This window comes from Schistocerca serialis, chromosome 4 (assembly GCF_023864345.2).
Source record: "Schistocerca serialis cubense isolate TAMUIC-IGC-003099 chromosome 4, iqSchSeri2.2, whole genome shotgun sequence".
In the NCBI taxonomy this organism is placed as follows: domain Eukaryota; kingdom Metazoa; phylum Arthropoda; class Insecta; order Orthoptera; family Acrididae; genus Schistocerca; species Schistocerca serialis.
In genome coordinates this window covers 32717119-32742243 of record NC_064641.1, presented here as the reverse complement: position 1 = coordinate 32742243, position 25125 = coordinate 32717119, and the positions used below count along the sequence as shown (strand labels likewise).

Below are 25125 nucleotides of genomic sequence, written 5' to 3'. Positions count from 1 at the left end.
CTTCAGCCACAATGTACGCGGTGTACACATATGACACAAAGTGTTACTGTAATGCATACGCTCTCTATAAATTCCGGATCCCAGGTCATTTGCAGAATTAAGAGATTAAGAACAGTTAATGGTGTCGGTCATCGAACTGTGCCGTATACATACAACTCTTTATTAAAGTGTTTTGAAGATGATCAAGAATGGCTTGCATCACACGAAGGTGACGGGCCGTGTTAATGGTCGCCTAAGAGGCAAGACCTTTGTACAATTATTTTGACGCTTTGTCAAGTGTCACATCGGTTAACTTTGTAGAGCAACTTCAAGAAATACTTATCAGAAGTATATTAGAACAAATAAGCCGTCGGTCACAAATATTAAGTCAAAATTGATCAGGTTTCGACGCTACTATGAGCGTCGTCTTCAGGATTACATTAATTGTTCTAAAACATATTAAGTATATAATACATTAATATAATTAAAGTTTGTACTTACTGGAAAAGAGATGCAGTACGTACAAGTCACGTTTTAAAAAAATCTAAGCCGGAAAGGCGACGTCATGAATAGTTGTAAATAAGATGGCGAGCCGCTAAGGGCTGCTCGTACTTGAGTGAACAAGGGTTGCAACTCAAATTTTTTAATTAATTATCTGAATTCTTACCACAGTTTTTAATATACTTGGAAAATTCTAGAGTTGGCTTTAAGGAGTCTGTGTTTAATAAGCATACCAAGTTCGAAAGTAATAGGATATTTATTTTGAACGTTACAGAAATTTGTGTTTTGCGGAAAATTGCCGTTAAAGTTTCTGCTTGTATTCCCAAATTCCTTTCTTTTAGAACTGTCCAGCACCATATGCAGGTCCTTTTTCATTTTCTAAATCACTTTCCTTTCTTTTCACATTCCTAAGATGCACTCTTCTTGATTTTATCACCTACAAAACTGACTTATCTGCTTTCACTACACGCATACAAAGCTTTGATGCAGTTCACTCCGGGCTTAATTCCCATTTCCACTAAAACATATTTCCTGCTTTGCACACCACCATTTAAACATGAAACTGCATCATAAACACCACTACCAAGTACATTTCTTCCTACAATAATGGTTTTTGTCAATCTTTCCTATACACAGTGGTTAAAACTTTCATTTGGGGTTTACGTACCGCCATGAAGACATTTCTTCAATACGTTTCCATTTGCAAGGTCCCTAAATATAGGTTTGATGGCTTCCTTTCTTTCATGTATGACAATTTTTGGTGCAAATACACTTACGTATGAAAGAAGAATGCTGTGCAAATGGATGCGACGCTGCATCTTGGTACATTTAGGACCAAGTAATGTGCCTTATGGTCGCCCAACTACATACGTTTTGTACATCATACTATTCAGGAAGATACAAAATAGGCGTATTTTTGAAAAATCGATATTTTTTTAAATTTTTGACGTCCTACCTCCCTTAAAGATATTCGAGACTCAAGTTAAGGATATTATAGCCCATATTTTTGACAACATTGTAAAACAAAAAGTGTTTTTGTACTGTGATTAGTAGCACTTGTTGCTTGAAGGCAGAGTCCTGTAAAGAAGAGCACTGGTTACCCGAGCCGTCTCCACATGCGCCAAGATGACGGCTATTGCCCGTGTCACCTGGGGAGTGGGGAAGTCCTTAAGAAGGAGCCTCTGGGGAAGTGGCACAGGCTGAAGGAGCGAAAGAAGAAGTGCGTCTCCCGCCCACCCGGTGGCCCCGTGCCCCGCCGCGGGAAGCGGTAAACAGATTTGGGGAATTGAGGGCGTTAGGGGGCAATAAAATAGAGCGCGCCGCGGCGATCCGGTTACCGCCGCCAGCGCCACCTGGCTCTGCCTGCGCGCCGGGGGATTCCCCCACTGGCCCGGCCTGTGAAAACTCCTCCCCGGCTACTTACGGGAGGCGTTGTGCGTCGTCACCGGGCACTTCTTTGGGCCCAACGTTTATTGTTAAGAGCATCCGAACCTTTCCGTATTTGTACTATTAACTTTGCTCTCTTACATCCGGTGCACTTCAAAGATAATTAATTTCTTGGATTCTCGTGGTGGGTATGTCTGACACCTTTTCTGTCAGATAATAACATTTTATAGATGAAAAAATTAAAACCACTTCTTCGACAATTTCTGTTGTTAGTGATCTTTTATTTACTTTTTTTGAGTTATTATGAAAAGGCAGTGATGTTGTTGTTGTGGACTTCAGTCCTGAGACTGGTTTGATGGAGCTCTCCATGTTGCTCTATCCTGTGCAAGCTTCATCATCTCCCAGTACCTACTGCAACCCACATCCCTTTGAATCTGCTTAGTGTATTCATCTCTTGGTCTTCCTCTACGATTATTGCCCTCCACGCTGCCCTCCAATACTAAATTGGTGATCCCTTGATGCCTCAGAACATGTCCTACCAGCCGATCCCTTCTTCTAGTCAAGCTGTGCCACAAATTTCTCTTCTTCCCAATTCTATTCAATACCTCCTCATTAGTTATGTGATCTTTCCATATAATCTTCAGCATTCTTCTGTAGCACCACATTTCGAAAGGTTCTATTCTCTTCTTGTCCAAACTATTTATCATTCACGTTGCACTTCCATACATGGCTACACTCCATACAAATACTTAAGAAACGACTTCCTGACACTTAAATCTATACTCGATGTTAACAAATTTCTCTTCTTCAGAAACGCTTTCCTTGCCATTGCCAGTCTAAATTTTATATCCTCTCTACTTCGACCATCATTAGTTATTTTGCTCCCCAAATAGGAAAACTCCTTTACTACTTTAAGTGTCTCATTTCCTAATCTAATACCCTCAGCATCACCTGACTTAATTCGACTACAGTCCATTATCCTTGTTATGCTTTTGTTGATGTTAATCTTATATCCTCCTTTCAAGACAATGTCCATTCCGTTCAACTGTTCTTCCAAGTCTTTTGCTATCTCTGACATAGTTACGTCATCGGCGAACTTCAGAGTTTTTATTTCTTCTTTTTATACCTACTCCGAATTTTTCTTTTGTTTCCTTTACTGCTTGCTCAATATACAGATTGAATAACATTGGGGATAGGCTACAACCCTGTCTCACTCCCTTCCCAACCACTGCTTCCCTTTCATGTCCCTCGACTCTTATAACTGCCATCTGTTTTCTGTACAAATTGTAAATAGCCTTTCGCTCCCTGTATTTTGCCCCTACCACCTTCAGAATTTGGAAGAGAGTATTCCAGTCAACATTGTCAAAAGCTTTCTCTAAGTCTACAAATGCTAGAAAAGTATGTTTGCTTTTCCTTAATCTTTCTTCTAAGATAAATCGTAGGTTCAGTATTGCCTCACGTGTTCCAATATTTCTGTGTGGCATGCTATGTCCAGTCACGGAATAATCGGTGCTATATTCCTCAACGGCACGGTGACTACCGAACGGTATGTGAAGGTTTCGGGAGATGATTTCATCCCCATCATCGAAACTGACCCTGATTTCCACAAGATGTGGATCATGCAAAGACGGAGCTCGATCGTATCGAAGCAGGAGAGTGTTTGATGTCCTGGAGGAGCACTTTGGTGGCCGCTTTCTGCCTCTGGGATACCCAGAGGCCACTGGCATGGGCCTAGATTAGCCGCCGTATTCTCCGGATCTGAACACATACGACTCCTTTTTGTGGGGCTACCTTAAAGACAAGGTGAACAGCAATACCCCCAAAACCCTTGCTGAACTGAAAACAGGTATTCAGGATGTCACCTACAGCATCGACGTTCCGACACTTCAGCGGGTCATGCAGAATTTCGCTATTCGTCTGCGCAGCATCATCGTCAATGATGGCAAGCATATCGAACATGTCATAATCGAAATTCGAATATCTGTAGTGATGCTCACTCGATGAATAAAGTGTGTGCGCGCCGTAGGTTGTAACTAACTTACGCCGCGAGGGATTAGCCGAGCGGTCTCAGGCGCTGCAGTCGTGGACTGTGTGGCTGATCCCGGCGGAGGTTCGAGTCCTTTCTCGGGCATGGGTGTGTGTGTTTGTCCTTCGGGTAGTTTAGGTTAAGTAGTGTGGCAGCTTAGGGACTGATGGCCTTAGCTGTTAAGTCCCATAAGGTTAAAAAAAAAAACAACTAACTTACGTTTTTTTTCATGTAGTTCAATAATTCTCACCCTGCAGTTTCGACTGTGCAGCCATTTCCGAGTGCCTGTGGCACATATCAGATATAAAATAATTTAAACACAAGCAACCACTAATTGTTTAGTCGACACAACAAAAAGAAAACTCGTAGGGAACAACCCGTTAATACATATATTTGGATTACATTCATCATACTAGTCTACGCCACACAAATTTAGAAGTGGAGCGTGGTTGGCCTGACATAAAATAAAATAAAGACGACTTAACTAAAGTTAATTACGGTAGGCGTACAAAATAGAAAGGATTTCTAAAATATTCAGGTAGAAAATACTTTATTTATTAGTTTATTTTTTAATGTAGATATTTTATAGAAGATATAGATTAAAAATCCAATTATCAGACAGCTGCCTGGTACTGAGTTAATAGAGAAATAGCTTCACGGTCGTACACACAACCAGATACACACAACCTAACTGACAGTGAATGTGGCCGTGCGGTTCTAGGCGCTACAGTCTGGAACCGCGCGACCGCTACGGTCGCAGGTTCGAATCCTGCCTCGGGCATGGATGTGTGTGATGTCCTTAGGTTAGTTAGGTTTAAGTAGTTCTAAATTCTAGGGGACTGATGACCTCAGAAGTTAAGTCCCACAGTGCTCAGAGCCATTTGAACCATTTGAACTGACAGTGACTAATGTAATGCTGGCCAGTATCCTGGTCAATTCAGTTCATGAAGCTTTTTGCGCTGGGTGTCATAGCTGATGTCTTTTCAGACACAACCTCTATAGCGCTAGGAACACTGTGCACAGTAACGCGACAAAACAGCATTGTTGGGTTATTTACAGACCTTCCTGTGGGTTTCTTGCTTTTAAAAACTCGGATACTGAACCATGCCCGATTTGCTTAGAACAAACACTGAAATTCACAAAACGAATTTCCTTGTTCTTGAGACTCGCCTTATCAAACGGGACACCGAGCGAGGTGGCGCAGTGGTTAGCACACTGGACTCGCATTCGGGAGGACGACGGTTCAATCCCGTCTCCAGCCATCCTGATTTAGGTTTTCCGTGATTTCCCTAAATCGTTTCAGGCAAATGCCGGGATGGTTCCTTTGAAAGGGCACGGCCGATTTCCTTCCCAATCCTTCCCTAACCGAGCTTGCGCTCCGTCTCTACTGACCTCGTTGTCGACGGGACGTTAAACACTAACCACCACCACCATCAAACGGAAATAATTTCCAATCGTGGGACATGTTCCACGAATATACACTAAAAAAGAAAAACAAATTCCAGCAGTGCACGACGAAATAATTAACTGACTGGGGACGGAAAGCGGTAAACGTGACGTACATGCCGGCCGGGCTGACCGAGAGGTTCTAGGCGCTACAGTCTGGAACCGCGTGACCGCTACGGTCGCAGGTTCGAATCCTACCTCGGGCATGGATGTGTGTGATGTCCTTAGGTTAGTTAGGTTTAAGTAGTTCTAATTTCTAGGGGACTGATGACCTCAGAAGTTAAGTCCCATAGTGCTCAGAGCCATTTTTTTTACGTACATGTACACACAAACAAATGATTACAGTTGTAGAAAAAAAAAAAAACGTTTTCTATTCAAGAGAAAGGGCTTCACAAATTGAGCAAGGCAACAAGTCAATAAAGCGTTGGTCCACCTCTGGCCTTTATGCAAGCAACTATTCGGCTTGGAGTTCATTAACAGAGTTCTTCTATGTCTTTCTGTGGCACGTCGTGCCAAATTCTGTACAACTAATGCGTTAGATCGTCAAAATACCGATCGGGTTGGAGGGCGCTGCCTGTAATGCTCCAAACGTTCTCAGGTGGGGAGAGATCCGGCGACCTCGGTGGCCAAGTTAGGGCTTGGCAGGCACGAAGACACTCTTGCCATGTGCGAGCGGTCATTATCTTGCTGAAATGTAAGCCCAGGATGGCTTGTCGTGAAGAGCAATGTTAATCGCTTAAATGTGTTACGTAGGCTCGCGCTATTCGTCCACGAGACTCAGAGGCCCATAGACACGGGTTTCCAGGTAGATGCCGTGTTTCTTGACTTCCGAAAGGCGTTTGATGCAGTTCCCCACAGTCGTTTAATGAACAAAGTAAGAGCAGATGGACTATCAGACTAATTGTGTGACTGGATTGAAGAGTTCCTAGATAACAGAACGCAGCATGTCATTCTCTATGGAGAGAAGTCTTCCGAAGTAAGAGTGATTTCAGGTGTGCCGCAGGGGAGTGTCGTAGGACCGTTGCTATTCACAATATACATAAATGACCTTGTAGATGACATCGGAAGTTCATTGAGGCTTTTGCGTATGATGCTGTGGTATGTCGAGAGGTTGTAACAATGGAAATTTGTACTGAAATGCAGGAGATGGTGGTGGTGGTTAGAGTTTAACGTCCCGTCGACAACGAGGTCATTAGAGACCGAGCTCATGCTCGTGTTAGGGAAGGATTGGGAAGGAAATCGGCCGTGCCCTTTCAAAGGAACCATCGCGGCATTTGCCTGAAGCGATTTAGGGAAATCACGGAAAACCTAAATCACGATGGCTGTAGACGGGATTGAACCGCCGTCCTCCCGAATGCGAATCCAGTGTGCTAACCACTGCGCCACCTCGCTCGGTGAAATGCAGAAGGATCTGCAGCGAATTGACGCATGGTGCAGGGAATGGCAATTGAATCTCAATGTAGACAAGTGTAATGTGCTGCGAATACATAGAAAGATAGATCCCTTATCGTTTAGCTACAGAATAGCGGGTCAGCAACTGGAAGCAGTTAATTCCATAAATTGTCTGGGAGTACGCATTAGGAGTGATTTAAAATGGAATGATCATATAAAGTTGACCGTCGCTAAAGCAGATGCCAGACTCAGATTGATTGGAAGAATCCTAAGGAAATGCTGTCCGAAAACAAAGGAAGTAGGTTACAGTACACTTGTTCGGCCACTGCTTGAATACTGCTCACCAGTGTGGGATCCGTACCAGATAGGGTTGATAGGAGAGATAGAGAAGATCCAAAGGAGAGCAGCGCGCTTCGTTACGGGATCGTTTAGTAATCGCCAGAGCGTTATGGAGATGATAGATAAACTCCAGTGGAAGACTCTGCAGGAGAGACGCTCAGTAGCTCGGTACTGGCTTTTGTTGAAGTTTCGAGAACATACCTTCACCGAGGAGTCAAGCAGTATATTGCTCCCTCCCACGTATATCTCGCGAAGAGACCGTGAGGATAAAATCAGAGAGATTAGAGCCCACATAGAGGCATACCGACAATCTTTCTTTCCACGAACAATACGAGACTGGAATAGAGGGGAGAACCGATAGAGGTACTCAAAGTACCCTCCGCCACACACCGTCAGGTAGCTTGCGGAGTATGGATGTAGAGGTAGATGTAGGCAAATGTATTTCCGAAATTTCATTACTCTACAGTGATAATCTGTGTAACCGCCAGAATGTTGAAGCAGACGTGCATGCGCTGTGTTGCACAGGTGCCGGATGTCAGTTTCTGCAGCAGGCATAGACTTCCGTGCCATCATGTATATATGTATGTGTATGTATATGTATGAGTATGTATATAATTCCCGGCAATCAGTTGCAACAATTATGCATGTAATATGTTGTTGAAAGTCGTTTGTCGTGGAAAAACTGGCGACTTCGAACATCATTATGTTTTCCGCAAATAAAGTTGTATTTCACAAATGTTATTAATTGTCTTCATAATGTTTACCACGTATAGTTAAGGGAAGACGTAGAAACGATATTCCGAAACGAATACGTATAGCGTAAGTCAAACGTTCGAATTAGAAAGAGACCCCACGAACACAAATTAGCTGTGGCAGGTATGAAATATAAACTCCGTTACTAGCTCGTTACAGTTTAAGGACAGATGTTGAATGGGCCGAAACGAGCCGCCGCGTAACAGCGTAGTTGCCTGTTAACTTCGAAAGAAGGTAGATGCGGTCCCTAGCACAACTTATAACATCGTCGAGAATCAGTGCGAACGGGAGAGCTTTGGTACACCCTGTTAAACAAACCGAAAATTGGAAAGCGATCCGCCTTCAACAACATGCATAAGCAATTCATTAATAGTATATATATATATATATATATATATATATATATATATATATATATATATATATATAATGGAAGGAAACATTCCACGTGGGAAAAATTATATACGAGGGCGGTTCAGAAAGTAACCTCCGATTGGTCACAGTGCGGGTTGTGGGGGGAGTAGCGACGCCATCTGTGCGTTCACGCACTCAACAGGTCAGTCGACATCAAGCTGTGGTCGAGTGAACGTCGTACCTGCGCTAGTTTAGTTTTTGTGGCAGTTTGAAATGTGTGCTGCAATAGAAAACCCCGCCAAATGTGAAGTGCGTGCTGTCATAAGGTTTTTTACAGCCAAAGGATATTCTGCAGCAGCTATTCATCGTGAGCTTTGTGCCGTGTACGGACCAAGAGTTATGAGTGAAGGAGTTGTCCGTGAATGGGTACGTTTATTTAAAAGTGGACGAGAAAACGTTCATGATGAAGAGAGGAGTGGTAGACCATCATTGGTGACTGACGAACTCGTTCAGACAGTTGATGCAAAAGTTCGTGAAAATCGACGTTTCTCAATGTCGGAGTTGTCTACTGGTTTTCCACAGATTTCTAAGACTCTCTTGTACGAGATAGTGACAGCAAGATTGGGTTACCGTAAGTTCTGTGCACGATGGGTGCCCAAAATTCTTACCGACCACCACAAAACTCAAAGAATGGCCTCTGCATTAGACTTTCTGTCACGTTATGAGGACGAAGGAGAACCATTGTTAAACAGAATCGTGACCGGTGACGAAACCTGGATTAAGTACGTGAACCCTGAGACAAAAGAACAATCAAAGATGTGGGCACATTCAAATTCGCCTACCAAACCAAGAAAAGCCTCGCAAGATTTTTCTGCCAGAAAACTGATGGCAACGGTGTTTTGGGATGCCAAAGGGGTGTTGTTGGTTGAATTCATGGAACGTGGTACGACCATTAATCAAGACGTGTACTGTGAAACAATAAAAAAGTTACGACGGGCTATACAGAACAAACGCCGTGGTATGCTGACTTCCGGTATCGTTTTTTTGCACGATAACGCCCGTCCTCACTCTGCTCGCAGAACAACGGCCCTTCTTGAATCCTTCAAGTGGGACGTTATCAACCATCCACCTTACAGACCAGACCTGGCGCCAAGTGATTATCACCTCTTCATGCATTTGAAGAAATGGCTTGGGTCACAGCGGTTTGATGACGACGAAGAGCTCAAAGATGCGGTCACAGGCTGGCTCCAGGCACAAGCGGGTGATTTTTATGCAGAAGGAATTTCAAAGCTTGTGAAGAGATATGATAAGTGCCTCAATCGCTATGGAGACTATGTAGAAAAATAGTGCAAAGATGTAGTTGTAAGATGTATATATTAAAATATTTTTATTTAACTTGGTGTATTTTTTTAAATCAACCGGAGGTTACTTTCTGAACGGCCCTCGTATAAAAACAAAGATGAGGTGACTTACCGAACAAAAGCGCTGGCAGGTCGATAGACACACAAACAAACACAAACATACACACAAAATTCAAGCTTTCGCAACAAACTGTTGCCTCATCAGGAAAGAGGGAAGGAGAGGGGAAGACGAAAGGAAGTGGGTTTTAAGGGAGAGGGTAAGGAGTCATTCCAATCCCGGGAGCGGAAAGACTTACCTTAGGGGGAAAAAAGGACAGGTATACACTCGCACACACGCACATATCCATCCACACATACAGACGCAAGCAGACATATTTAAAGATCTTTAAATCTTTAAGTCTTTCCGCTCCCGGGATTGGAATGACTCCTTACCCTCTCCCTTAAAACCCACTTCCTTTCGTCTTCCCCTCTCCTTCCCTCTTTCCTGATGAGGCAACAGTTTGTTGCGAAAGCTTGAATTTTGTGTGTATGTTTGTGTTTGTTTGTGTGTCTATCGACCTGCCAGCGCTTTTGTTCGGTAAGTCACCTCATCTTTGTTTTTATATATATATATATATATATAATTTGAATTACAAAAAGCTAATAAAAAAAATTGCATGGCGCGAGATCCGGCGACCTTCGGATTACGAACCCGAGCGCTTACCGCTGCGCCACGACGCTGTAGACAATTATTAATCGTAGAGAGTATTTCACCGCAACGGTTTCTTTTAACTGTCGATTTTCTCGACAACGGCTGAGAAGTGCATCTTGGTGCTTTGCCACGTTACACCTCTGGCCATGAGCTTTTATTATGCGCAGTATGAATCGAATCTGAATTTCACAATTGGCGGCCTTCCCTTGTTAGTCGATCAGCACAGTGGGGGTGGGGGGGGGGGGTAATGCTGACTGCGGACAAAGCTGCAGTTGCCGTCCGATGATGCCCCGTATGTGCTCGACTGGAGACAGATGCGGTGATGGAGCAGGTCAAGGCAACATGTCGATGCTCTGCAGAGCATATTGGGTGGGAAGAGCGCTATGCGGGCGTGTGCTCTCCTCTTGAAAAACACCCCTCCGAATGCTGTTCACGAATAGCAGCACAGCAGGTCGAATTACGGGACTGACGTACAAATTTGCAGGCAGGGTGCCTAGGATAACCAGGAGAGTGATCCTGTTGTCATCCGAAATCGCACTCCAGTCCATAACTTCAGGTGTAGCTCGTATCTCTCTCCTGGCCAGCACATGGCCGTCACTGGCAGCGAGGCAGAACCATCCTTCATCAGACAACAGATCGCCGCTCTGCCCTCCAATGAGGTGTCGCTTGACACCACCGAAGTCGAAAATGGCGGTGGTTTGGGGTCAGTGGTGTGGTGTCACCGCCAGACACCACACTTGCCAGGTGGTAGTTTTAAATCGGCCGCGGTCCATTAGTACATGTCGGACCCGCGTGTTGCCACTGTCAGTGATCGCGCGCAACCACACGGCAGGTCTCGAGATACGGACTAGCACTCGCCCCAGATGTACGGACGACTTTGCTAGCGACTACACTGACGAAGCCTCGCTCCTTTGCCGAGCAGATAGTTAGAATAGCCTTCAGCTAAGTAAATGGCTACGACCTAGCAAGGCGCCATTAGCCTTACATAGCAATTGATACTTATCGTATAAAGCATGTCTCATCAAGAACGATGTATACAACAAGGATGGATTAAAGTTAATTATTCCAGCAGCTACGTACTTTTCTTTATAGCGTTCATTACGTATCCTGTTTCAGACCTCACGCCATCCTTCGTGTGTTTATAGCGTGCATTGCGGTCCCCTCAAATCACACTGTGTCGGCACTTCTGTCGACACGTCAAGTGGAATGCACCCCACAGGGCGCCTGGCTTGGTGTTGTCCTTCAACTAACCAACTGCTGCTCAGATTGCTGCTGCAGACGCGGTACGATGCGCCAGCAACATACTCCGAACACAATGGTCTTCTCTCTCGGTAGTGCCACGTGATCGTCCGGAGACTGGCTTCCGTGCGACCGTACTTTCTCGTGACCAATGCTGCCAGCAGTGCATGCATTCCAGTCCAGTCTTTCTACAATATCAAAAGAGGAACACCCACCTTCTCGTAGCCCTATTACTCGACGTCGTTAAAACTGAGTGAGCTGTTGATAATGACATCTTTGTCGCTTTAATTGCAGTCATCTACATCTACATATACATCCATACTCCGCACGTCACCTGACGGTGTGTGGCGGAGGGTGCTTTGAGTATCTCTATCGGTTCTCCCTTCTATTCCAGTCTCATACTATTCGTGGAAAGAAAGATTGTCGGTATGCCTCTGTGGGGGCTCTAATCTCTCTGGTTTTATCCTCAAGGTCTCTTCGCGAGAGGGAGGAAGCAATATACTGCTTGACTCCTCGATGAAGGTATGTTCTCGAAACTTTAACAAAAGCCCGAACCGAGCTACTGAGCGTCTCTCCTGCAGAGTCTTTCACTGGAGTTAATCCATCGTCTCCGTAACGCTTTCGCGATTACTAAATGATCCCGTAACGAAGCGCGCTGGCCTGCGTTGTATCTTCTCTATCTCTTCTATAAACCCTAACTGGTACGGATCCCACACTGGTGAGCGATATTCAAGCAGTGGGCGAACAAATGTACTGTAACCTACTTCCTTGCCGGCCGGTGTGGCCGTGCGGTTCTAGGCGCTTCAGTCTGGAACCGCGTGACCGCTACGGTCGCAGGTTCGAATCCTGCCTCGGACATGGATGTGTCTGGTGTCCTTACGTTAGTTAGGTTTAAGTAGTTCTAAGTTCTAGGGGACTGATGACCACACATGTTAAGTCCCATAGTGCTCAGAGCCATTTGAACCATTTGAACCTACTTCCTTTGTTTTCGGATTGCATTTCCTTAGGATTCTTCCAATGAATCTCAGTCTGGCATCTGCCTTACGGACGATCAACTTTGTATGATCATTCCATTTCAAATCACTCCTAATGCCTACTGCCAGATAATTTATGCAATTAACTGCTTCCAGTTGCTGACCTGCTATATTGGATCTGAATGATAAAGGTCTTTCTTTCTATGTATTCGCTGCACATTACACTTGTCTACATTGAGATTCAATTCCCATTCCCTGCACCATGCGTCAATTCGTTGCAGATTCTCCTGCATTTCAGTACAATTTTCCATTGTTATAACCTTTCACTGTACTACAGCATCATCCGCAGAAAGCCTCAGTGAACTTCCGATGTTATTCTTGCCTAACATCAACTCGACACGTCCAATTTGGAAGGTAACTGACGCTCACGGCCATTACAGTGTGCATTTAAAGCAGACCTGATTTTGATCCTAAATGCGGTGCTAATAGAGGAACTCTTACGCGACTGGAACGCAATCTAAATAGACATTATCTTTCAGAAGTAGAAACGCGCCTGCCAACTTTCGTTTATGTAGCGCAACTGTTTCTTGGTGTTGCGATTCTTTGTTTCCCTTGAGGGCGGTTATGGTGGCGACCAGAATCGCGTCCACAGTGAAGGGCAGACAGCACTGTCTTCTCGGGGTACGCTTGCGGAACGTAAAGGCCGCGGCAAGTGGGGCGAGGTAATCGCATTTGGCGGCTCTGTCTCGCTACCACCAGCATCCGACCCGCCGTCTACGTCCGCACGGTTTTTGCCGACCGGGAGGGAGTCCTGGGAAGCGGTCATCCGCGCCCGGCGCCCGCTTTTTGTGACGTCGCTGAATCTGACGGGCGGTGTTGCCCTGCCACGGGACGACGTTGTCCACGTCCGCTCTACTCTGCAGTATCGCCCGGGCTAATAGCGCCGGGGGGCTTTTAGTAAAACGTCTGTCGCGGTACTTCTAATACTTTTAGGCATCCACCCATCTTGCTGTCTTCTTTTACCTTCCTTGACAACAATCACGAAAGCTTTCATATGCAACAACCGGCTCCGACCACCCAATCGTCATCATCAGACTAAAGGCACTGCTACAAGGATAAGTAGTGTGGCGTATTAAAAACTGTACGCCGCACAGGAACTCGTACCTGGGACGTTTGCCTTTCCCGGCCATTGAAAGGTATGTGCTAAGGTCTCATCAGGGTTCTTGTTGTTGTGGTCTTCAGTCCTGAGACTGGTTTGATGCAGCTATCCATGCTACTCTATTCTCTGAAAGCTTCTTCATCTCCTAGTACTTACTGCAACCTACATGCTTCTGAATCTGCTTAGTGAATTCATCTCTTGGTCTCCCTCTACGACTTTCACCCTCCACGCTGCCCTCCAATACTAAATTGGTGATCCCTTGATGCCTCAGAACATGTCCTACCAACCGATCCCTTCTTCTGGTCAAGTTGTGCCACAAACTTCTCTTCTCCCCAATCCTATTCAACACCTCCTCATTAGTTACGTGATCTACCCATCTAATCTTCAGCATTCTTCTGTAGCACCACATTTCGAAAGCTTCTATCCTCTTCTTGTCTAAACTATTTATCGTCCACGTTTCACTTCCATACATGGCTACACTCCATACAAATACTTTCAGAAACGACTTCCTGACACTTAAATCTATGCTCGATGTTAACAAATTTCTCTTCTTCAGAAACGCTTTCCTTCCCATTGCCAGTCTACATTTTATATCCTCTCTACTTCGACCATCATCAGTTATTTTGCTCCCCAAATAGCAAAACTCCTTTACTAATTTAAGTGTCTCATTTCCTAATCTAATACCCTCAACATCACCCGATTTAATTCGACTACATTCCATTATCCTCGTTTTGCTTTTGTTGAATTTTATCTGATCAGGGTAGATCCAGAAGATAAAGTCGGTAGTTGCCAACCGCAAGGTGGAATGAGTATAATATCTTTGAGTAAGAGGATGTTTGACGGTTAAGAGAGCCGGGCGCGCGCAGAATAAAACTCGGGAGTCGCAGGTAGGTGCCCGGAGGAAGCAGACGCGTGCAGGCAGCTTTAAGGTAGGAGTCACGCTCGCTGCGCAGTTACCCTAAGCAATCTTTAGCATGTAAGTGAGAGAAGATATATAATAATTTCAAAATGGTTTTTGTTACATAATGTTCAGAGTTATGATTTGTATGTCCAAGGTTTGACGCAGTAAGTATTTTGTAAATTATTTTATAAGAGTGATTCGTGCTAAAAAGATGTTGGAAATCGTGATTTTTGTGTATGACTTAAAATTTTACCCACCAATGAAAGAACGTAAAAAAGTGAGGCCTCTATGCAATAAACGAGGGCTATCCACAAAGTACATTACTTTTTGGAATTAAAAATAAATAAAGTATTGGAATTTTTTTTTATTATATACAGATGAAAGTCTCACTTAAATACTACTTTTCTACATAGTTGCCATTTAAATTAAGGCACTTATCGTAGCGATGGACGAGCTTGGAAATTCCTTCGTCGTAAAATTCGGCCGCCTGCGCCTTCAACCACGTGGTTACCTCTTCTTGAAGCTGTGCGTCGTCATCAAAACGCTGCACAGCCAGCCACTTCTTCATTGCTGGGAATAAGTGGAAGTCGCTCGGTGCCAGGTCGGGACTGTACGGCGGATGAGGAAACAACTCCCACTTGGAAGATTCGAGAACTTCACGAGTGGCATTTGCCGTGTGGGCCCGGGCCTTGTCGTGAATCAGCAAGATCTTTGAGCCCAACTTTCCCCTGCGCTTGTTTTGTATTGCTCTTCTGAGGTTGTGCAGAGTTTGGCAATACCTTTGAGAGTTTATTGTAGTGCCTCTTTCCAGGAAATGCACAAAAATCACACCATTTCTGTCCCAAAAGAGGTAACCAGGTGGTTGAAGGCGCAGGCGGCTGAATTTTACGACGAAGGAATTTCCAAGCTCGTCCATCGTTACGATAAGTGCCTTAATTTAAATGGCAACTATGTAGAAAAGTAGTATTTAAGTGTGGCTTTCATCTGTATATAATAAAAAAATTCCAATTCTTTATTTATTTTTAATTCCAAAACGTAATGTACTTTGTGGATAGCCCTCGTATATGTGCAGTTCATGGTTCGAAATCGATTTTGGTATAACTAAAGTGATCAGAGCGAAGTTACCTCAAGCAACAAATTTTATGCCATTGCACAACTGGCATTATTCAAGTCAAGATATAATTTCGTTAAGTAAACATCAGGGCCAAGAGTTAATTCTTCAGTACCATCTTAATGGCATTGCACAAACAGCATTATTCTCTTAAACTTGATTGCTGAGTCAAATACATGTTTCATTACTGGCAAAATGGAGGAGTGAAAGAAACAAGTTCGCAGACACAGTCAGATGTAGGTTTGTTGAATAATTAATTTGAAACAATTTTACCATTGATACTTTCGAAAATAAAAAAGGAATTTTGGTTAGATACTTTCAAAAAGTTCTCGACTTAATGAGCTGTTTAAGTACATCTGTCATGCATGGTTCATGTTCGGATAGATGAGTCGGTAGAGGAATTCCTGGTGAAAGGTAAAGGTCCCCATGCGGATCCTATTCCAACACCCAGTTTTAACCTGCGAGGAAGTTTCAAATCAGTCCACACTTCGTTGTGAGATACAATTTAAGTAGTGGCTTATCGAATACCAAAGCAAAGTAGATTGCGACACGTTGCAACAGATTCTTTGACCCAAACGAAAACAGATATTTTATAAATTCGGTTTTTGCTGTACTTAAGCCATGTTTTTAACAACAGCGCGACGTTGCTGATTTCTTGCTGATTTCGTATCTGCTACGTAATCCTTCTGAAATCGTATTTGCTGATCTCTATAAGAAATCCACATTTCGAATCTTGGAACCAGATAAATTCATTACACCCTCTTCGCTGCCATGAACTTAGGATCTATTACAAGTAAAGATCACGACTGGATAAATGGTATCGTGGGGGATATCCCAAACAAAGCAGGTGTTGACAGATGTGAAAATTACCGAACTATCAGTTTAATAAGTTACGGCTGCAAAAGACTAACACGAGTTCTTTATAGACGAATGGAAAAACTGGTAGAAGCCGACCTCGGGGAAGATCAGTTTGGATTCTGTAGAAATGTTGGAACACGTGAGGCAATACTGGCCCTACGGCTTATCTTAGAAGGTAGATTAAGAAAAGGCAAACCTACGTTTCCAGCATTTTTGGACTTGCAGAAAGCGTTTGAAAATGTTGACTGAAATACCCGCTTTCAAATTCTGAAGGTGCAGGGGTGAAATACAGTAAGCGAAAGGCTGTTTACAAATTGTACACAAACCAGATGGCAGTTATAGGAGTCGAGGGACATGAGAGGGAAGCAGTGGTTAGGAAGGGAGTGAGACAGGGTTGTAGCCTCTCCCTGACGTTATTCAATCTGTATATTGAGCAAGCAGTAAAGGAAACAAAAGAAAAAGTCGGAATAGGCATTAAAATCTATGGAGAAGAAATAAAAAAATTTTGAGGTTCGCCGATGACATTGTAATTCTGTCAGAGACAGCAAAGGACCTGGAAGAGCAGTTGAACGGAATGGACAGTGTCCGACATCAACAAAAGCTCTGTATACCAGCTACCTAAAGAAACTTTGACCGTCATTTTGTCGGAAGCCATTGCGTGTTGACAATTAAGCCAAAACAGGTGTCCCATTATTTACATCCTTCTACCATCCTGCGAAGTTTCGACTGCATCGGAGAGCGACCTTGTTAGTGTTGGACCAATGCGTAAATCAAAGGCCAAAAAGAGTGACCCAGGCAATTGTAGTTGTACAGTGTGAGGTGGCGTACATGAAGCCAACAACTCATGAACAAACACAAAAACACAGTTGACAATCCACTAGATACACTGAAAAGCTCGTCGTACTAGAGTAGCATTTTTTACATATAAGAAGTAAACCTACCCAAGGGATACATTTACGATTTTGATCGGCTTTGAACATTTTGTAGCGTAGAGCACAATAAGAGACACACATTTTTTACACGTGCCCATACGGCCGTGAAGCGGGTGAAACACCCCCTTAAAAAGAAATGAGTTTAATGTATTTGAATCAGTACCGTTGCAATTGTTACACATGCGAAAAAAAAAGAAAACTTCGCATAAAGTCGCTATGGTTTTTAAAGTGCGTTACAACGGTACACTCACATTTGTCGAAAATGTCATTTTTTAGAAAACCCCTACCCCACACTATTTTGTTTTTCATTTCGATATTTGACTAACAGCAACATGTAACGTATAGCATCGTTACTACCAAACTCAATAATGTACGATGAAGTGCTATTTCAAAGACGTGTTTGTAAAAAAAATAAGCTAGAAATATCTCTGTATTGCGGTGCGTAATCCCGCACGTTGCGCCGTTTATGTATATTCTAAATCTGTCGTTACATATATAACAATGGAAAATCCAGGATGGAATGTAACAGAATTATGAAAGGGATGGTTGCTACTCACCATATAGCAGAGGTGATAAGTCGCAGATAGGCACCACACAAACTTGTCGGAAAGTGAGCTTTCAGCCAACAAGGTCTTTGTCGAAAATAGTTACCAGAAATGCGGTAGTATTTGTGAGTTGCGTTTGCGTGAATGTGTGTGTGTGTGTGTGTGTGTGTGTGTTGTCTATTTTCGTCAAAGGCCATGTTGGCCGAAAGCTCACTTATCGATAGTCGTTTTGTTGAGCCTATCTGCGACTCAGCACCTCTGCTGTATGGTGAGTAGCAGCTGTATATTGAAACTTCCTGGCAGGTTAAAACTGTGTGCCGGACCGAGACTCGAACTCGGGACCTCTGCCTTTCGCGGACAAGTGCTCCACCATCTGAGCTACCCAAGCACGACTCACGCCCCGTCCCCACAGCTTTACTTCCGCCAGTACCTCCTCTCCTACTTTCCAAACTTCACGAAGCTCTCCTGCGAACCTTGCAGAACTAGCTAGCACTCCTGGAAGAAAGGATATTGCGCAGACATGGCCTAGCCACAGCCTGGGGGATGTTTCCAGAATGAGATTTTTACTCTGCAGCGGAGTGTGCGCTGATATGAAACTTCTGGCAGATTAAAACTGTATGCCGGACAGAGACTCGAACTCGGGACCTTTGCCTTTCGCGGGCAAGTGCTCTACCAACTGAGCTACCCAAGCACGATTCACGCCCCCTCCCCACAGCTTTACTTCCGCTAGTACCTCGTTTCCTACAGCAGGAGAGCTTCTGTGAAGTATGGAAAGTAGGAGACGAGGTACTGGCGGAAGTAAAGCTGTGGGGAGGGGCCGTGAGTCGTGCTTGGGTAGCTCAGTTGGTAGAGCACTTGCCCGCTAAAGGCAAAGGTCCCGAGTTCGAATCTCGGTCCCGCATACACTTTTAATCTGCCAGGAAGTTTCATATCAGCGCACACTCCGCTGCAGAGTGAAAATCTCATTCTGGAACTATGTATTCTCTTAATTGTGTGAAACAATTTTCAGCCTTTATTTAATTATGTTATATTTGAAATTGTTTGTATATTATTGTAAATTTGTACAATAATGAGGAATTGTAGAACTGTTCGGACAAATAAAAAAATGCTGAATAGGGAGATATTTCGAAAAAAGTGACTTCCTGGATATATATGGACGCACCCTTGTATCGTACATTAAAAATCACCGTACTTTCATTTGACTTTCTTTATATCCATTTCATCTGTATTCATTCAGAGGTATTAAATTCAGTTTTTTTTTCAGGGGATGTTTCACCCCTTTAACCAGCTGTATGGGAACATATAAAGAAGTATGGGTCTCTCGTTTTGCTATGCACTACAACATACTCAAAGCCGATCGAAATCGAAGTGTATTCCTTGGGCATGTTTACTTGTAAGTATGTGTGGACAGTCGCTCGAAATATGAGCAGAATCGCTACAGCTATGAGTGATGCTGCTGTGTTGAGTGCAGCAAAAGACGTACTCACCGTGAACCGCCGGCACCAGACGCTCAGCCACTTGATGTCGCGGATCCGCTTGCCCCCGGGCAGCCTCAGGATCACGTCCGTGTTGTTGTAAGCCTTCAGCATTGGAGGCTCTCTGAAACAGTGGGCACACACCGCTGTACAGCGCACAAGGTACTCACCGATCCAAAGCTGAAACGCGTCTGCTTACGCACGGACTCCTGTCACAGAAGTGTTCGTGTGCGCTACGATAGTCTCTTGTCAGCCTCAAAGATCTTCTGTGTCTGCTAGCGCGTTGCAACTTGGGGCAGGAACTGCAAGGTGTACATAGGGACGCAGCCTACGCACGACAGGGCAATGCGGGGATGCGCAGGTTTTTGTGACTCATCGGGTGTGAACTGCCACTGTGGAAAAATCTATGAAAAGATCCTGGAGAAGAGAATAAGAAGCAGTATTGAAAGTAGACTGCAAGAGGAGCAGTATGGTTTCAGACCGGGAAGATCAACAACGGACCTCATATTTGCGGTAAGGCAACTGCAGGAAAGGCACTATGAGTACGGGAAGGACTTAATCATGGCCTTTTTAGATATTGAGAAGGCGTATGACAGTATCTATAGGGACAAGCTCTGGGATGTGCTGAACGCAAAAGGGATAGATGAAGAGATAACGCGAAAAGTCAGAAAAATGTATGAGGGAAGTGAGAGTTGTGTGAAAGTGGAGAGGGAACGTACTGCATGGTTCAAGCTGGAAAATGGGCTGCGACAGGGAAGTGCACTTTCGCATTTATTGTTTATTATTGTTATGGATGAAATCCTACAGCAAGTATCAGATGCAATTGGAGATCATAAAATGAAAGCAGTGCTTTTTGCCGATGACCTGATGTTATGGGGAAATTGCGAGAAGGAGGTGCAAGAGCAGTTGGATGTATGGGAGGCAACGGCAGCACAATATGGAATGCATTTCTCTGCAAAGACAAGTGAAATAATTGTCACAACAAGAAAGAAGAATAGGCCAAATGTGGATATAACTTGTGGAGGGGAAAAACTACAAGTGGTAGAGAACTTCAAGTACCTGGGAAGCATGATTAAAAGTAAAGTGGGAAACGCAATGGAAATAAATGAAAGGTGCAGAAAAGCAGGGCAGTTCTACAAATGCATTAGGGGGCTTATTTGCAGCAAGAAGGTGCCACAGAAATCCAAGGGAATTATATACCGAACCTACTTTTTCCCCATATTGGCATACGGAAGTGAGACATGGGTAATGCACAAAAGCGACAAAAGTAGAATACATGCTAGTGAAATGAAGTTCCAGAGGAGCAGGTTGAGTGTAACAAGACGAGACAGATTGCGAAATGTGTATGTGAGGGAAAGACTAAAGGAGGAACCAGTACAGGACAGGATAGAAAAATCAAGACTGCAGTGGTATGGACACATGAAGAGAATGGATGAGGGAAGAATTCCAAAGAGGATGTTTGATCTGCAACTGGAGGGGAAGAGGCCCAGGGGAAGACCAAGAGATACATGGGCGAAGGGAGTGAAGGAATGTGTGGCGAGAAGAGGAGAGAACTGGACGAAGGAGGAAGAGGGGGAATGGTGGAAAGGCAGAACACGATGGAGAGGCTTGTGTTCCCGACAGACCCAGCCAGTGGCTGGAAACTGTCCAAGATGATGATGATGATCGGGTGTGAACTGCCACTGTGGAAATTGAGGTGCAGGGCAGGACAGCACAGTGCTTGCTAGTGCGCGGAGTCGGGGATGCAGTTTACTGCGCGAGCACCATACGTGCTCCTGCGGGGTGGTGTCTCAGAGTGAGGACAACGAACTGGAAGTTATTGGAAGTAAGTTACATCTCAAACTGGGGGTCCTACAGAATTGGACATTTCCTCGCTAATCAAGTAGCGATGTTATAAGGAACGACAAAAAAAAAGAGACTTGATGCTCCCAAGCTTACGAGTATCCAACATTTCATTGTATAACATGAACAAAAGGCGAAGGAAAGAGCCCTTGAACGTCAAGAGATTGAACACTCAATGTGCCATTGACCTACTCTACCATTTCTTCTTGTCGATGTACCAAGCAACTAAAAATATACCACCTACAACATTAGTGGTAAAATATTTGAAGTTATTTCGCAGACTGAGGCATCTCTCCTAGCAATTCACAATCCTCCAGCTCAAGAACTTGAACCACCCCAGAACTACAATACACCAAGTGTCTTATAGCCATCGTATTCGTGGGAAGCCAGCGGTACGTCTTTGGTACTTGGTCAGAACTCAGTAGACGTGCCTTCAAGTACAGCTGCTGTATCTTACGCTCAAATCGTGAATAGCAACAACAATTTCCCAGATTAATTTTCCAAAGTATTCTATGTAACTCTTCCTTATGTCTTGATTAGGGAAGAAATTTCAGTAAAATTTACGTCAACACCGCGAGTTTTTCTTCGCTTCCAATTGGGTTTTGGGCAATACACCCTTAAGAACACACAAATTTCCGCCCAAGCTGGTGAACTTCATGCAACTGACTCTAGTTTAAACGGAAATAGTTCATGAGCTGTTTATCAGAAAACTTCTGACGTCAAAGCGCGTTCGCCATGAGCATTTCTCTCATTCACGTATCCGCTTTTACATTCTGATTTGTTCCGTTTTGATATGTTATACAGAGTGGACCGGGCCAAATATCTCACGAAATAAGCATCAAACGAAAAAACGACGTAGAACGAAACTCGTCTAGCATCAAGGGGGAAACCAGATGGCGCTATGGTTGGCCCGCTAGATGGCGCTGCCATAGGTCAACCAGATATCAACGTTTTTAAAAATAGGAACCCCCATTTTTTATTACAAATTCGTGTACTACGTAAAAAAATATGAATGTTTTAGTTGGACCACTTTTTTCGCTTTGTGATAGATGGCGCTGTAATAGTCGCAAACGTGTAAGTACGTGGTATTACGTAACATTCCGCCAGTGCGGACGGTATTTGCTTCGCGATAAAATGGACCGTTTATCAATTGCGGAAAAGGTCGATATCGTATTGATATACGGCTATTGTGATCAAAATGCCTAACGGGCGTGTGCTGTGTATGCTGCTCGGTATCATGGACGACATCATCTAAGCGTCGGGACCGTTCGCCAGACAGTTACGTTATTTAAGGAAACAGGAAGTGTTCAGCCACTTGTGAAACGTCAACGACGACCTGCAGCAAATGATGATGGCCAAGTAGGTGTTTTAGCTGCTGTCGCGGCTAATCCGCAAATCAGTAGCAGACAAATTGCGCGAGAATCGGGAATCTCAAAAACGTCGGTGTTGAGAGTGCTACATCAACATCTATTGCACCTGTACCATATTTCTATGCACCAGGAATTGCATGGCGACGACTTTGAACGTCGTGTACAGCTCTGCCACTGGGAACAGGAGAAATTACGGGATGATGACAGATTTTTTGCACGCGTTCTATTTAGCGACGAAGCGTCATTCACCAACAGCAGTAACGTAAACCGGCATAATATGCACTATTGGGCAACGGAAAATCCACGATGGCTGCCACAAATGGAACATCAGAGATCTTGGCGGGTTAATGTATGATGCAGCATTATGGGAGGAAGGATAATTGGCCCCCATTTTCTCGATGGCAATCTAAATGGTGCAATGTATGCTGATTTCCTACGTAGTGATCTACCGATGTTACTACAAGATGTTTCACTGCATGGCAGAATGACGATGTACTTCCAACATGATGGATAGCTCGCGTGCGGTTGATGCGTCATTGAATAGCATACTTCATGACAGGTGGATTGGCCGTCGAAGCACCATATTATGGCGCGCACGTTCACCGGATCTGTCTTCCCCAGGTTTCTTTCTGTGGGGAAAGTTGAAGGGTATTTGCGATCGTGATCCACCGACAACGCCTGACAACATGCGTTAGCGCATTGTCAATGCATGTGCGAACATTACGGAAGGCGAACTACTCGCTGTTGAGAGGAATGTCGTTACACGTGTTGCCAAATGCATTGACGTTGACGGACATCATTTTGAGCATTTATTGCATTAATGTCGTATTTACAGGTAATCACGCTATAACAGCATGCGTTCTCAGAAAAGATAAGTTCACAAAGGTACATGTATCACATTGGAAATAAAATGTTCAAAAGTACCTATGTTCTGTATTTTTATTTTAAAAAACCTGCCTGTCACCAACTGTTCGTCTAAAATCGTGAACCGTAGGTTTGTGACTATTACAGCGCCATCTATCACAAAGGGAAAAATGTGGTCCAACTAAAACATTGATATTTCCTTCGGAACTACATGAATATATGATAAAAAATGGGGGTTCCTATTTAAGAAAACGCAGTTGATATCCGTTTGACCTATGGCAGCGCCGCCTAGCGGTCCAACCATAGCGCCATCTGGTTTCCCCCTTGATGCTAGACGAGTTTCGTTCTTTGTCGTTTTTTCGTTTGACGCTTATTTATTGAGATATTTGGCCCAGTCACGATCAATGGACCACCCTGTGTAATAGCATCAGCATGTCCTTTTCCTGACCAGATGCCGACGATGAATTAAAGTTCGTGAGTTCGGCCATACCTTCACAGGGAAAGACTGCGCCCAGGATCAGCAAGAAAAGACTACTTGGCAATAGCTAAAATGCCCCCTAATACGCGCACACAGTGTGTCGCAAAGCATTTCCTTCGCTGCACTGCCCTGCCACGCCCTGCCCTCCACCCGCTGCGCCCCGACTTGCGCCTGGTATAACGAGAAGAGCGAGCTTTGACAGGCGTCGACCCATCAGAGCGCTGAGCGGCGTATTTAGGTCTGGCAGTGCAGAGGGACACTCTTCTTCCGATCCTGCCGCGGTGACGATCCGACGTGCCGATTTGCCTCGTAGTGTAAACGCTTTGTCTTGTGATACTGAAATGGGCACATTTAACCGACTAAATTCTGTATTCTGTTGAGATTGTTGCACATTTGCACTACATTTACGTAAATGTACATTACGCGGATTTTCAAATAATCGAGAATTAGTTTTCTTTTCGTAACACAGTTTGCAATAATATCTTGTGTAGGGATGCGTTAGGTTTCTGGTCCCACCTTCAACTTCTCTACAATACAAGTACTAGAGTTGTAAAACTCCCGTAGACTATCATAAGTAAGCGTATACTACTTTTCTTGGTAGCGCTGGTCAGTTACGGTCGTACCTGCGTTACCTGTACGTTAGGCGTGTTGCATACCTATTGGGCGTTACCTCAGAACGATCGCTTTCTTTATGTACGCGTTGTAATGGTACTTGAATTACGTAACCATTACGGCACCTAACCTCAACCTCTCGATACCAGAAATATTCTACTGTGTTTCTGTTAAATAGTTAACATATTTCTGTGACAACATTCGGATTTTATTTCATTAATGTAGAGGTACTTTGATACATCGATATGTATATATTGCAATGATATTATTCTTATGTGTATTCTTTCTTTTCTCACTATGATCTTTGACGTACTTGTAACTTTGATTTTTGGGCTTGTAAGCGGTTATTAGAAAGTCAAGCTTTGGTCGCCATGTTGAAAAGACGCAAATTGTAGTCAGATTATGAATTGTGAACTTTAACAGGTAGGAAGATATTTTCAAGTATGTTTTATATTTTAAAGTGTTGTTTAGGAACGAGTTACGTGATATTACAACGAAAGTAATAAAAAAGAAGTGTAACTTAAATTGGGAGTGCTG

General features: G+C 44.0%; 1 protein-coding gene across 1 annotated transcript in view; it reads right to left on the bottom strand.

The window, feature by feature from the left end:
* Positions 1–25125, bottom strand: part of LOC126473730 (protein Skeletor, isoforms B/C) — a 676647-nt gene that overhangs the window by 208359 nt on the left and 443163 nt on the right. The window contains exon 4 of the mRNA XM_050100975.1: positions 19435–19546. Within this exon, the coding sequence (XP_049956932.1) occupies positions 19435–19546 (112 nt within the window). The remainder of the gene's footprint in view (positions 1–19434; positions 19547–25125) is intronic.